The sequence below is a fragment of the Odocoileus virginianus genome, chromosome 11, assembly GCF_023699985.2.
Source record: "Odocoileus virginianus isolate 20LAN1187 ecotype Illinois chromosome 11, Ovbor_1.2, whole genome shotgun sequence".
Lineage (NCBI taxonomy): Eukaryota > Metazoa > Chordata > Mammalia > Artiodactyla > Cervidae > Odocoileus > Odocoileus virginianus.
The window spans coordinates 58537920-58551807 of record NC_069684.1 but is presented as its reverse complement, the minus strand read 5'-3'; the positions used below and the strand labels follow the sequence as shown (position 1 = coordinate 58551807).

The 13888-nt window shown below is 37.8% G+C and overlaps 1 protein-coding gene across 2 annotated transcripts in view; it reads right to left on the bottom strand.

Moving 5' to 3' along the window:
- Positions 1–13124, bottom strand: part of USH2A (usherin) — a 903825-nt gene extending 890701 nt beyond the window's left edge. For both annotated transcript variants that reach the window (XM_070474523.1, XM_070474522.1), the window contains exons 1-2: positions 12439–13124; positions 8333–8498 (exon numbers count right to left, since the gene is read on the bottom strand). In XM_070474523.1, the coding sequence (XP_070330624.1) occupies positions 8333–8498; positions 12439–12923 (651 nt within the window). In that variant the 5' untranslated portion in view covers positions 12924–13124. The remainder of the gene's footprint in view (positions 1–8332; positions 8499–12438) is intronic.
- Positions 13125–13888: the final 764 nt, after the last annotated feature.

The window sequence follows — 13888 nt, the reverse complement described above, 5'->3', positions numbered from 1 at the left end:
ATGTGCACTATAATATTTGTATGTATTTTCCTTTTGTATATATCATGCATTTTATAGCTACTGGGTGAGAGTCAACCATTTTCTGGCAAGAAAAATTGCTAAATTTTTCAAATAGCAGTTTCTAAGTTTAAATGTTAACTTATCCATGGTTTGCTTTAGATTTTGATTAGAGGTGTTTTCAGAGGAAAGATCTTACTGAACTTAAATTTTTGCTATGAAATATTAGACTGATAACATTCAGACTTGTAAAGTCTAAACACTGCAATGAGAGGCGTGATGATCTTTTTGCACATATTAACTAGACAAATATTTTCTTTTGATATATACATTATATTGTGTATATACTAAGGTAAATAACAGTTATGAAACACAATGGATTAGAAGCAGGTGACAAAACATGGGTTGCCTGTCAGGGAGAAACAAAATAAAAATAAAATATTCATAGCTCTATGTAAACCTCTAAGCCACTTTTTCCAGCCTTCTTTATTTAATACATGATATATTTCTAAGAAACTCAGACCCCTCTTACCCTTACAAACTTCTTATGCTATTCACATATCCCAGGAATTGCTCACCTATTCCTGGTATACAGACTTCCTTCCTCCTCTTCTCTACCTAGATAAAAGCCTACTTCCCTTTAAGAGTTAACTCAGATCCTATGTTCTTTATGCATCCTTCCTGACAAACCTGAATTGCAGTAGGCCTTTTCCTATCCTAAATTCTGATGATTTTATTATACATTTTGCAATCCATCAAGGAAGGAAGAAAAGGAAGAAATAATACTTGGGCCCCACCTCAGAGCAACGAAGACACGCTGGACTGTGGCCATCTGAATATTTTTGAAAGTTTCTCAGTGATGCTAATGATTTCTAGGGTTGAGAATTACTGCTCTGAGCTGCAGTCTAGCTTGTAAGTACTGAATATCAAAAATCGAAGTCTCTTCCATTGTATCTCTTTGGGCAAATGAAACTATTATTCATACAATCATCCAAAGGCCAATAATCTGGGATTTATAAACATCTCCCTTTACCTTAACCTGTACTCTCTTTCAATCAACAAGTCCTTTGATTTTAATTCCTAAATAGATTGTAAAGCTGACCACTTCTCTGTGTATCTGTTATTGCCAACATGGTTCAAGGTATATCTCACCTGGACTCTAACGGTAATTTAACAATCTTTTTTTCTTGTCCTCATACAAATTTTTCTTCTTCACTGCAACCAACATCTGTCCAGGCCATATATTTTCCCTCCTTCCCCAACTTCTTCCCCTCACCCCCTGTTCCCTATATAAAGTATTTCAATAGAGTCCTCTTGAAAAAACTCTAACGTGACCACAACGATCTTAAAAACACAGTGTCTCCCAGCGGCTCTGGCTTCACTCCGCAGGCTGCTCTGCTCAGGCTGCTGCACTCCACCCCCCGCCGGCCTTTTAGTGCCTCAGATGCAACAGAGTCCCTTTCACCAAAGGGCATGTGCACTGTGCGCTCCCCATGTAGGGAATGTTCTTCTCTACTCCGGTTGCCTAGTTCAGGTCCATGTGTTCTTGTGAATACATACTATCAGTTAAATGGCGACAATCCCAGAAAGACAGATTGAAGTCCTAATCCCTGTGCCTGTTAATATGACCTTATTTTGGAAGAGTTTTTGTGGATATAATCCAGTTAAAATGAAGTCATACTGAATTAGGATGGATGCTAACCCAGCATGACAGGTGTTCTTATAAAAAGAGAAGACACTGATACACAATCACGTGATTGTTGGAGACAGAGATGAGAGCAATGCATCTAAAAACTTTGGATTTCAGAAAGAGCATTGCAGATACCTTGATTGCAAACTCCAACTGGAAAAGGATACACTTTTGTTGTTGTAAGCTACTCAATGTGTGATTTTTAGGGAGAGCCCAGAAAACTAATACACACATCTAACACAATTTCCTCAAAGTAAGCCTGTCTTGACTTCAGAGATTTGATCAAATTGTCCTTCAGATGATCCCATAGAACTTATCACAGTCATAATTTGGCTTTCATTGGTGTGATTATTTGTCTTTTCTTTCTAATAAACTGTAAGCTCTATCACAGCAGACTGTAAAGTATCACTACTTCATCAGGCATTTCTTTCTTTACATGTCACATTTATGGTAGAAGTTAAATAGGCTGGGTTTATCTCTGTTCCCAATTGTCATGGGTATCTAACGTTTCAAGGAGTTACATCATTTTCCTAGGGTTGCACAATTTTTAAGTAAGATATCAAGAATTGAACTTTGCCTTTTTACTAAATATGATATTTTAAAGTCCCATGCAAAGAGAAAAATTAATTTTTACTTGGATGGTTTTACCTTTTTCTAATCAAGTGGTAAAAATTCCGCCTTCTTATTTTTACTGTACTGTTACAGGGCTTGGTTCTGTATGTCATGGATCAGGTGACCAGGGAAGGTTAAGTAGAATATTCTTTCTTTAGTACACCATGGTCTTTCCTGACTGTTATAAACCATAGAGATATTGAGAACATAACATAAAATTACATTATGTTATGCATTAAGCTACCTGTATCACTGAGAGTATAATCATAAAAATATATTGATCTTAATTATTTGTACAAATCATGTAAATATGTGAAGCATTATAAATATTGACATTACAAATATGTACAAACATGTATGAAAATTAATTTATATTTACTTTGCAAATATGTCTTTTCAGTTCTTAGTTTTTGCAAGTGGATGTTTAGAGAATTCTGATACTCTTCATACTTCTGACACAAGTACTCCTTGTATCTTTACAGTGATCTAGGTTCATAGCAATTTATTATTTTTTATGTAAAGGTCAGAGAAACTTGAGATTTTAAATTCAGGCAGAAAATTTAATCTTGGCAAGGCTCCTTTTTTAATCCGGTACAACTAACTTGTGCTCAATAATCACAGCTTTTAATATCATTTTTAACTGATTCTTCTAAAAAGCTTTGTTAAATTCTATTGATCTTTGTTTCAAATGACAAACTATTCCCCTAACTTGGGTGATATTCGACTGACTAGACACAAACAGAAGGCTTTCCTATACATGTAAATAATTACAGCTTAAAGCAATAAAAAGTATTAAAGGAACCATATGGATTGAGATTCTCTTGTGTAAGAGTTGAGGTGGTGCTCCCAGGAGAATCCCAGCACACAGAGCTTCCTGAAATGAATGAAGAAGCTTCCATGAGGTTGCAAGAACAGTTTATGTTCCCTCAATCAATAGAGACATGGAAATACCTTTATAAAGTGTGCACATGGGCATACACTCCAGAGATTAATTGAGAGAGTTGGTTTATCTATTCTAACAAATGTTGGTTAAATTGCATTTTATTTTTATTCAGAACCATCAATAGTTTCCCTTTTTCAGATTGAATACATAAATCAAAAGAACATATTTCATGAACAAACTATGATTATGAAACTCCTATTCTTCATCTATTGATCCCTGAAACTTTATTTACCCAAGCATTTTTTTCCCTTCTCTGTATTAGATTAGAACTGCTCTTTTTCACATTATTGTAGCTAGGACCATCTGTGGCTCTTGACTTGTCAGTGTTTCAAGGAGTCCTCAAAATAGCATAGATGTGAAAAACTCATTGCTAAACCAATTCTTGCTTCCACACTTGCAATACTTCATCAGCTTCTAATTATAGAATACTACTACATTTCAGCATAATTACTACAGGGTTACTAATGATTCTTTGATGCTATTAGTCTTATCAAATATGTAGAACTAGTTAAGGGAAAACTGTTTTCATAGGAAACTTTAAGGTTTTACTTTTAAATGATACACAACAGAAAGCCAATATCCTTCCAAGCTGCTTTTCTCACCAAGCCCTAACAAACTGCTGAAGTAAAATCCTTTTACATATTTTAAAACTTAAAAAAAAAAGAAAATCCAAAGAGATCTCTTAAAATAACCATAACATGCTGATACAATATGAAAACGAAGCTTTAAAAAATCTGCTAATGTTATCAGTGTTCCCCATTTGATAATAAAAAGTCTGAATTGATTTTTTTCCAGTTTTAGTACAAAAAATATGACATAACGAATTTCAGCTTGATATAATTTGAAATAGCCAATATATTAAACCCCAAAGTAAAATTTAAATTGGCAATCATGTCAGATTCAAGTCCCTGAATGAATATTAATTTAAAAACTAATCATTTTCCAACAGGTTGAAGCTTCAAAATGCTAGTTCTTGAATAAAAGCTGTTAGATCCATTATAGTAATATCAGGCATTTTTTTGTTTAGAAAAATAGACCTCCAAAATCTGGAATGTCTGATTCTTCCTAGCACCATTTTTTTTTTTGCCCAGGGATTTAATTATTTAAAACTCATTTCTTTTTTTAGATCTGGGAAATAAGAATTCTGATTTTACTGATGGAAAGCTGACACTAAGTGAACTCTCTGAGGTAAGGTGTAAGGCCAGATCGGTTAATTAATTTTATGTCACTATGTCTATGTAAGTTAAATTCTGGTTCTGAGCCAAATCCATGAGTAAAGGTATTTTAGTTTTATAGACACCCACACAGATGCATGCACATACCATGTAAATTCATTGATTGTGGCCATATTGGAGGATGAGTAAAGACATACATATACACATTAACTATAGACTTGCAATTTTAAACTTGACTAAGCCAGATTATCAAGTATTGTTCTATCCTATGCCCAGGACAATGAAGGCCCTGATCCCCAAATCAAACAGAATTTGGATGCACTAGATAATAATGCAACAGAGAATAAGTTACATTTCACATTTAAAATATATTATTTGCAGTTAAATAGTGAAAGAGTTACAAGTTGCACTTGCCAAGAAGTCTACCAAAAGCATTGCTGTGTAAATTCCAGATCGCAGAGGGACGCAGGGGGAAAAGCATAAACCCGAGCATCAGTTGAGGAGCTGGCTGTGTCCCTTAACCATGTCTGTCCAGACAAACCTACACAAATTAACAGCTTCCCACACTTCTTTTCAACAAAGAATTCCAGGAAGCCTTGTTTTGCACATTGAGTCCAATCCTCTTACCACATAAGAAAACTGAGCTAAGTATATTTGTTAAGACTACTGAGTAGCATTACCTGAGTCAGATTTCTCTTCTCCTTACCTGTTATTCTTCCCACTTCTTTTTGTATCACTTTTTAGGAATGAGTACCTTCTTTATTAAGCATCTATAACTTTATAAGTATCTTAAATGTATCAGAAGTGAGAAGTGAAGGTGTTTATCGATCAGGCATGTCCAACTCTTTGCAAACCTGCCAGGCTCCTCTGTCCATGGAATTCTCTAAGCAAGAATACTGGAGTGGGTAGCCATTCCATTCTCCAGGGGATCTTTCTGATCCAGGGATCAAACTCAGGCCTCCCACATTACAGGCAGATTCTTTACTGTCTGAGCCACCAGGAAAGCTCAAATCTATTCAGACTTGTGTCCAATTTAAAGGAACCTTATGCAGATCTCCAGTTAAAATAACTGCTCTTTAATTTTTATTTGAATGAATACAGATCTCCAAAATGCTGGATATCCCCATATCTATCAATAAATACCAGATGAATAAAACCCAACCTGCATGATTTTTCTGCTTTATGACTGTTTTGTTCTGTAGTTTTAATGTAAAACATAGAATAGGGATTTTTTTTAAAAACTTATGTAAAAAATAAATAAAAGAGGAGCACTAATTGGAAAGGACAAGTTTTCTCTTGATAATCAAATAGTTATGAAATAAAGGTGTCTCATTAAATCATAAGTACTTTAGCCTTTCTTGAAAGAAGGCGAGGATTTAAAGATTTATAAAGAAATGTTGCCTAAACTAGGAAGTGACTCGTATTTGACATGTATTGAAATGATAATGCTGATTTCAATAGGCAGTCTAAGAGCAGCTGACTCCTAGGGGAGCAATTCAGTCATGGTTACTTCTTCACTTTTAGATTTTTAAACTTTCTTTGTAAAGCTTTTAATGTACTACTGCCTGCCAAAACATGGCACAGTTTCACAGGTAAGGCAAAATAAAGGCAAGTGAAAAGCATTTGTTCATCATTACTGATACAAAACTATGCAACAAATAAATATACTCATTCGATATCTTTTGTAGAGTCCACTTATTCAGTGGTTTCTAGTTCAATATTTTTATAGCCCAATTCTGGTTCTGGTACACTGGCAGCAGGCAGAATGGACAAGATATATAAGTCCTGTATCTGCTAACTACTGAATAAATGAGAGGCAAGCATAAACAGACTGAATCCATCATTGTGATAGATATCAGATGTGACCCACCTTTTTGCAGGTCCTTTCAACCCTGGTGGCATGGAAACCCTGCTCCCTGCCAACTGAATTTGCTAAACTCATATCCTACCAAAAAGCAGAGTAGATAAGCCTAACGTACTGATTGAAGATCACTTTGTCAATACCCTCCTATGGAAACAAATCATTTCCTCTCTCCGTTCAATCATCTCCCTGCAGTTCCTATTTTAAATGTCCTTTTTAAGGCTTTTAATGCAATGCAGTGCACATGCATAGCAGAACTTCACAGTTACTATCAGACCAAACAAAGATATGTTTAAAGTGTATTTAATCCTCAATAATAGTATCTACACTGAAATAGACTTTAAAATCCAAATAACAATTCTCAAGACACTTTAAGTGGAACCTGGGACCCCTTGCAGCAGTGTTTGTGTGAACGAGTGAAAGTCACTCAGTCGTATCTGACTCTTTGTGACCCCGTGGACTATACAGTCCATGGAATTCTCCAGGCCAGAATACTGAAGTGGGTAGCTTTTCCCTTCTCCAGGGGATCTTCTCAACCCAGGGATTGAACCCTGGACAAATGTCCTCTGGAGCAACAAATTGCAAAGAAACTATAAAAGACTAAAAATAACTGTGTACATGTTCAGTTGGGGCAAATTATGGACAATAAGAGAAGACAAAAAAAATCCAAGTGTCACTTCTGAAGAGCTGAGACCAAAAGCAGGGTATTGCACATGTCACATGCACATAGCATCACCAAAGAGGTAACAGACCACCTAAGCCACCCTTCTGGTCTGACCCTAGACCTGCTCCTATTCTCACCACATATAAGGAATCAGCTTTCACCTCACCTCAAAGAGAGAGCAAGGGAAACTGTTACTTGTTTTTGATCCCCCCTGCTACAGCAGGGGACCCAGTAAAGGCTTGCCTGAATTATTTGTCTGGCCTCTAATCAATTTCTATCAAGGAAGCCAAGAACCATGGTAATAACATCAGGAAGTCTACCTGCTTCAGAGTTGAGGGGAATGTGATAAATCAAAGATTTTCATAAAGTACACAAGGCTACAAATGTCCTCTAGTGCAAATAGGGTTTGCATGGACCACACTGGGGTACACCTATGAGAGCATACTCATGCTGATGCTCCAACACTTTTGCCACCTGATGCAAAGAACTGACTCATTGGAAAAGACCCTGATGCTGGGAGAGATTGAAGGCAAAAGGAGAAGGGAACAGCAGAGGATGAGATGGTTAGACAGCATCACCAGCTCAATGGACATGAATTGGAGCAAACTCCAGGAGATAGTGGAGAACAGAGGAGTGTGGTGGGCTGAAGTTCAGGAGGTTCAGAGTCGGACTGAACAACATTGAGAGCATACACTGGGAACTATGGTACACAGTACCTCTGGTGTAAAAGGCAAGGGTGACTTTAGACTGCACTGGACCCTTCCAGAGCCCTAAAGAAACCAAAGAATAAACTGTCTACTCCCGAGAACTATAAAATAGCAGCCATCTCACAGTTATCTCAGCCTTTAGCAACTTCTAAGGCAAATACAAACTGTTGTTGACAACTAAAGTAATCATATAACACCTTTTGAGTGCCTGATGTGTAAAGTTAATTACTTCTAAGGTCAGCATTTTAAATGCAACAGTCAAATTGTACTCATATTATAAGAGACTACCTAGAAAAGACAGCTGTAAAATCCAGGCCAAGGTCTTAACACTGCATGACTATTAAAATTAGTACTAGACAGCAAAAGAGCCGTTACACATTTTTAAACAAAATAAAATATACTAAGCAAATAAAACAAAACTTTCCTGAGGATATTACTCCAAATGGGACTGTCCTAAGCATCTGCAGACATTTTCACTGCAATTTTAAGAGGGAAATACTGGTATTTCAAAAGATACATCATTAGGTCATTTAAATATTGTTTTTCTTTAGTTGTCACTTACAAATACTTAAGATCTTAAAGGTAGTGCTTCACATCTTATGGGAAGATGCCATTTAAAGGGAAAAAAAGGAAGATGGATCCTTGTGCTTAACCAAATGTTAAATATTTTTTATTTTACTCACCTGCACACTAAGATGAATCCATTTCTTCACAAGAATTCTCCCCAGTGTCATTACTTTTATTGGAGGCTGCAAACCATTTACTGTGCGGTAATAAAACATGGTCTCTTTCTCAGATATTGTAAGTTTGAATACAATCTGCCCATCCGCTGTCTTTTCTATAACACACCTTGGGAAGCAACCAGAAAAGAGAAAAAAGGTCAGTTTCCAACCAAAAGACAGACTATGACATTGTCCAGCGATGGTGGTGCAATAGATCCCAAACTCTAATCAAAGGTCACAATGAACAAGTACCTGAAGGTCATCATATACAGGGCAAGCTTTCTTTCAATTAAGAGGCCCTTTAATTTCAATAAAGATAGAATCCTTATTTACAGTACATCTGCTAGAACCTTCACTCCCTTTATTAGAGATTCATGGTGGCAACTCAAGTGGCTGAATCATCCTGCAAAACCAATATTTAGCCTATTGGCTCATTAGTTCCTCTGCCATTTCTTTTATAGGCAGTGGCACAATACACCACATTCTGCTTGGCTATTGAGCCACCAGAGCAAATCATTTTCTCCTTTTTTTTTTTATTGTAAAGATAGTTTAGTGTCCATAGAAGGCTCTAAACTACTAGCCCTGAAGTCAGAATCGCTCTATTTAATTCCCATGATGAAATGGAGAATGGACAACTATAGTCTTTATTTAGCTCATCATCAACTGGCCAGAAGCCAAAGCCAGTGTCTGTAAGACAACTGCCCAGCTCGCCATGACCACAAAGCCCAACTGGGGCACTGAGATCATGGTAATGGTCTGGGACGAAAGGTCATGAAATCTTCTAAAAATACAGTGAAATATTTGATAAAATAGAAGAATTTTCAGAAAATTAACTGTCACGCCAGTTATCAAATCATGTTATTTTTAAAAATCACTTATATCCTGATGACAACAGGACTATTTTCTCATCCCTTTAAAAAGACATGTTTTATATTTTCTATATTCTCTACTGATGTTTGTTTGAAAGTGAAGTTGCTCAGTCGTGTCTGACTCTTTGTGACCCCATGGACTATAGCCTATCAGGCTCCTCCATTCATGGGATTTTCCAGGCAAGAGTACTGGAGTGGGTTGCCATTTCCTTCTCCAGGGGATCTTCCCAACTCAGGGATCGAACCCAGGTCTCCTGCATTGCAGACAGACGCTTTACCATCTGAGTCACCAGGGAAGCCCTGATTTATGTTTAGTATAAGGGATTTTATTTTATACTAATTATATCATTGCATGTGCCTAGCCACTCTGTACCCACTGAGAAGAAACAGATATGAACTTGAGCCCATTTCCAATTACATTTCAATCTAGCAGTTCAACTTTTTAAGAAAGAAGAATCTCCTAAGGAGATTAGTCCCCCAAATCCACTATTCAAAGAGAAACATCATGAACATTAAGCACAAATATCTCTTCCAAGTTACTAGCTATTAAAGATGCTCATCAGCCTGCATCTCACAGCCAGGAGCTCAAGGAGGTGGTATATCCCAAAGTGGAGAAGATCATCAAGTCCCAGAGGAGTCTGGGCTCATTCCTTCACCCAGTTGCCTCTTACTCAGCTCAGATACTCTAAGATTATGTCTGATCTTGGAACCCAACCTTCTCAAGGTTCTTAAGAGGCCTTCCTTGCTGCTCTCTTATTGTGCTGTTTTGGAAATAATACCCATCCATCTGTCTTCCTATTCAATCATGAGTTGTCTGACAATAGCAGCATAGCCTGGTATATAGTAGATCCCCCCACCCCCCAAAAAAATGATGAGTTAGTGATCTGAGTATGAAGAATCAAAGAGGCAAAGGTAAGATTGGGCCAACCCAGAACTATTGCTAAACTTGTTTTTAAAACTTTCCTTAAAGGGCACATTTTTCTCACAAATCATTCCTCCTCATTGGCATTCTTTCTGAGAGTTGAAAGGTGATGATATGATCAGAGAATACTTAACAGTTACAATTTCACTCTCACCTTTTTACTCTATTTTGCACATAAATTTGGTGATAAAGTTATAAAAAATATATTTTACATAAGGCAAATAGGTTTAGTTGACATAAAGATTTTATATAAAGTGGAGATATGATTTTATGAAAATTCTATTGTGATTCAACTCTTCAGTAGGTGGATATTTCTCAGTCACTGGAATTAAAGTTTCTCTCTATTCCTCACTTCTATGTCTTAAACAATCCAAGAAGAGATTGCCTCCATTCGTTTTCCTTGAGTTTAAATCTACAAGTTAGAATTTGACCATTACTCAAGAATGTATTTGCCAAATGCAGGCTTATTTCCCCAAGCTTACTGAAAATGCATTTCTTAATATGTTATTGATTATCTTCCTTGCTATTTTGTTTGCTTGTAAACATACTTGCTTTGGTAGATAATGAATGTGAGAGGAAGGCAGGTAGCAAAATATTTAGGAACTGGATTTATTTTGCTCCTGGATAAACAATAATTGGATAATCCATGTTTTGTTTGTTTTACTTATCTAGTACAAACACCGCGAAATTCCCTAATTCCCACAGGTATTTTAGTTTTGAGAATGGAAACGACCTTGATGCTTGGAACTCTCAAAACCATAAACCATGTGCTACTGCCTCTATAAATATTCCTCTGTCTTATTTATACAAAATGATACCAATAGAAGATGAATTTTGTAGAGACATATCCCCTGGAAAAATTCAGAAAAAATAACTTCATCCTAGCCATATTTGTCAAGAGACAATATTTTAAGACTCTTTGGACATTAGTTACATAAACTAAGTAAGTTGGATTTACTGACATTTCAAACAGTAAGAAAACAGGGTTTTCTTTTAGGGTACATACAGATACAGAGGTAATGGTTTGAGATGATTTTCACTCCAAATAAAACAAAATGAAAAAATGCCAACTTTCACTTGGCAAATTAAAACTAAACATCCTAGATATTTAAGTCTTATTTGCTTATGAGATTATAAGACTTTTCTGGTTTGTTTCATGAGTTTTTAGGTACTTGGCCAACATACTCATACAAAGAAAACATTACAAGGGGAAAAGCCAGAAGTACTATGGGAAGAAGAAAGATAAGCAAAAAAAAAAAGTCTCAAAACTGTCCTATTTATTCTCATTTCTAGATTGGCTCTAAACACTTAAGGAAAACATTGGATATCAGTTTCAGAAACTATTACAGAATGAAATCAGGTGATTATTAAAAATAAAAATCGTTAACAAAGCCCCACACCAAACTCACCTAAGGCATTTCTGATGGGGTCAATGGCATGAACTTTTGAGAATCTTTTATGCTTTTCTATATATTTCCTAATAGATGAAAGCAATATCTTTTCAGACACAAGGTGTCATTCATTTGTTCAACTCATTATTGAACATCTTTCACAATGAGTTAAACAAACATCTCTTCCTAGGAAAACAAGGACGCAGAACAGTCCCCAGCACTCAGAGAGTTCACTGTCTAACGACAACTGTATACTCTAGCAAAGACAGGTTGCTTATACAAACCTCGACCAAGACCTTGAAAGTACACATTATTTGTATTACTAGTCCCCATGCCTTACAACTCACAGTGAGTCTGGCTGAGCCTCTGAAAACTAAGCCTAAAGATTTAGCTAAACTACTTGGTTGGGGGGGAAATAAAATGAGCCAGGTATAAACATGTCTGCCTGCCATGAAATTATTTTAACATACTCTTGAGGGTTCACTTCATTCATGGAAAGGGGAAAGCACGTTGAATTTAGGGAAAAACATATTTGGTCAAATGAAGTTGACCAGAAAAGCCTCATGTAGGAGCTGGTCTTCAGTTAGCCTAAATTCCAAAGTGCCTTCATTTCTAGGTTGGAATTCAAGTTGCAATATCCTTGACTCTAACTGATTTTGCAGGACCCTAGGAAAGCTTCTGCCTGCAATGGAGGAGACCTGGGTTCAATCCCTGGGTTGGGAAGATCCCCTGGAGAAGGAAATGGCAACCCACTCCAGTATTCTTGCCTGGAAAATTCCATGGACGGGGGAGCCTGGTAGGCTACAGTCCATAGGGCAGTAGCAAAGAGTTGGACATGACTGAGCAACTTCACTTAGGAAAGCTTACACTCCCTCTGCTACTTACATTACACCTCCTTGCTCAAGTTTCAACCACACAGCTAGAGTAAATGATGCCGCCAGCCTGGGAGCAGGAGGAGAGGCAAAGCAACTCAGGTGATTTCCAAAAATGAAACTTGCAGAATGGTTATGGGAGTTGGGACTCAGGTCACGCTGGTCTCTGGTGATGCAACCCCTGAGGCCTGCTGAGAAGAGGTTGGTGTAGGTGGGGGGCGATGATCGGAAAGGACAATCCTGAATGCAGAGGCGCTGAGGACAGACCCGAAGGCCCTCAGCTGTGGCAGAGCTCTGACAGAAAGTGCTTTGGGCTGGGATTCCGCACGTCACTTGGGTTGGCACCACCGAAACCTTCTTGAAAGCTGCAACGTTCTCCAGCCTTGGGAACAGGCCCTGAGAGTCAGCCCACGAGATGGAAGCAAAGTAGGCAAAGAGCCATGTTTCAGGGACTGGAAACAAGAGGCCGAAGCCCAGAGAAAGAGCTAGCCAATTCATGTTGACTCATAAGCATTCTCCTCTGATTCAAGTGTTCCTAAATAAGTCGGAAGGCCGAGGGCACTGGCCAGCAGCACTTTCCTGAGGGGTGCTTTAAGTAACGTTGAGATAAATCCATTTTCGGGAAACTGCAGACGTGGTTTCACACGGAGGAAACACCGGAGGCTTCCGTGGTGATGGCGAAGACATGAGTAGCAGCTGGTATCTGGGAATCAAAAGTAGAGTGTCAAGGAAAATCTGCTGTGTCTTTAAAACTTTAGGTGCAGTCTAAGCATGAGGATTCTGAGTCCCTAAGAAACATTATTAAACTTCTTAAAAACATTCTTTAGTACACTGTTTATAGCAAAATACTCATTGGTACCTATCTTCACTGGGCGAATCAAGCACTGGAAAAAGTCCACAGGACAGCCGGTTTGATACACACATATGCACGTTTATTTTATTAATATATTTCCCCACACAGCAATTTCAGATTGCTACTCCACCTCAGGGAATTAGCAGCATCCACTCTCCTTCACAAGATAAAGAACTGTATAGATTTCCTTTACCCACACACGGGATGCGGTTAACGCAGAGCCAACCTGCAGATGTCCCGAATAAAGCTGGCAAAGCACTTTGGGCCTTCCCCCCTCATCCCAGCATGTGCGGCAACTTTAAGCTCACGGTAAAGCTGATTAGAAACCCAACACCATCTGTCCGTCCTGTGCCTTAGTATTTAGCAAACGTTTGTGTGTTTCCTCATATGACTATTTGTAGGTTACATATGGACCCCTAATACTGTGTAAGTAATTGTATTGATAAATAAGCTGAGTTACCATTTCTTTACTGCATTGCAACCAGGCCCCTCGGTGTGACAAATGGCTCTTCCCAGGACCACTGTCCCTGGTTGCCTGGCAACATTACGGTAACCCCCAGAAAGTCTCAGCAAATAGGCCACAGCAGAAGGACGACTGCAAGGAAGATTT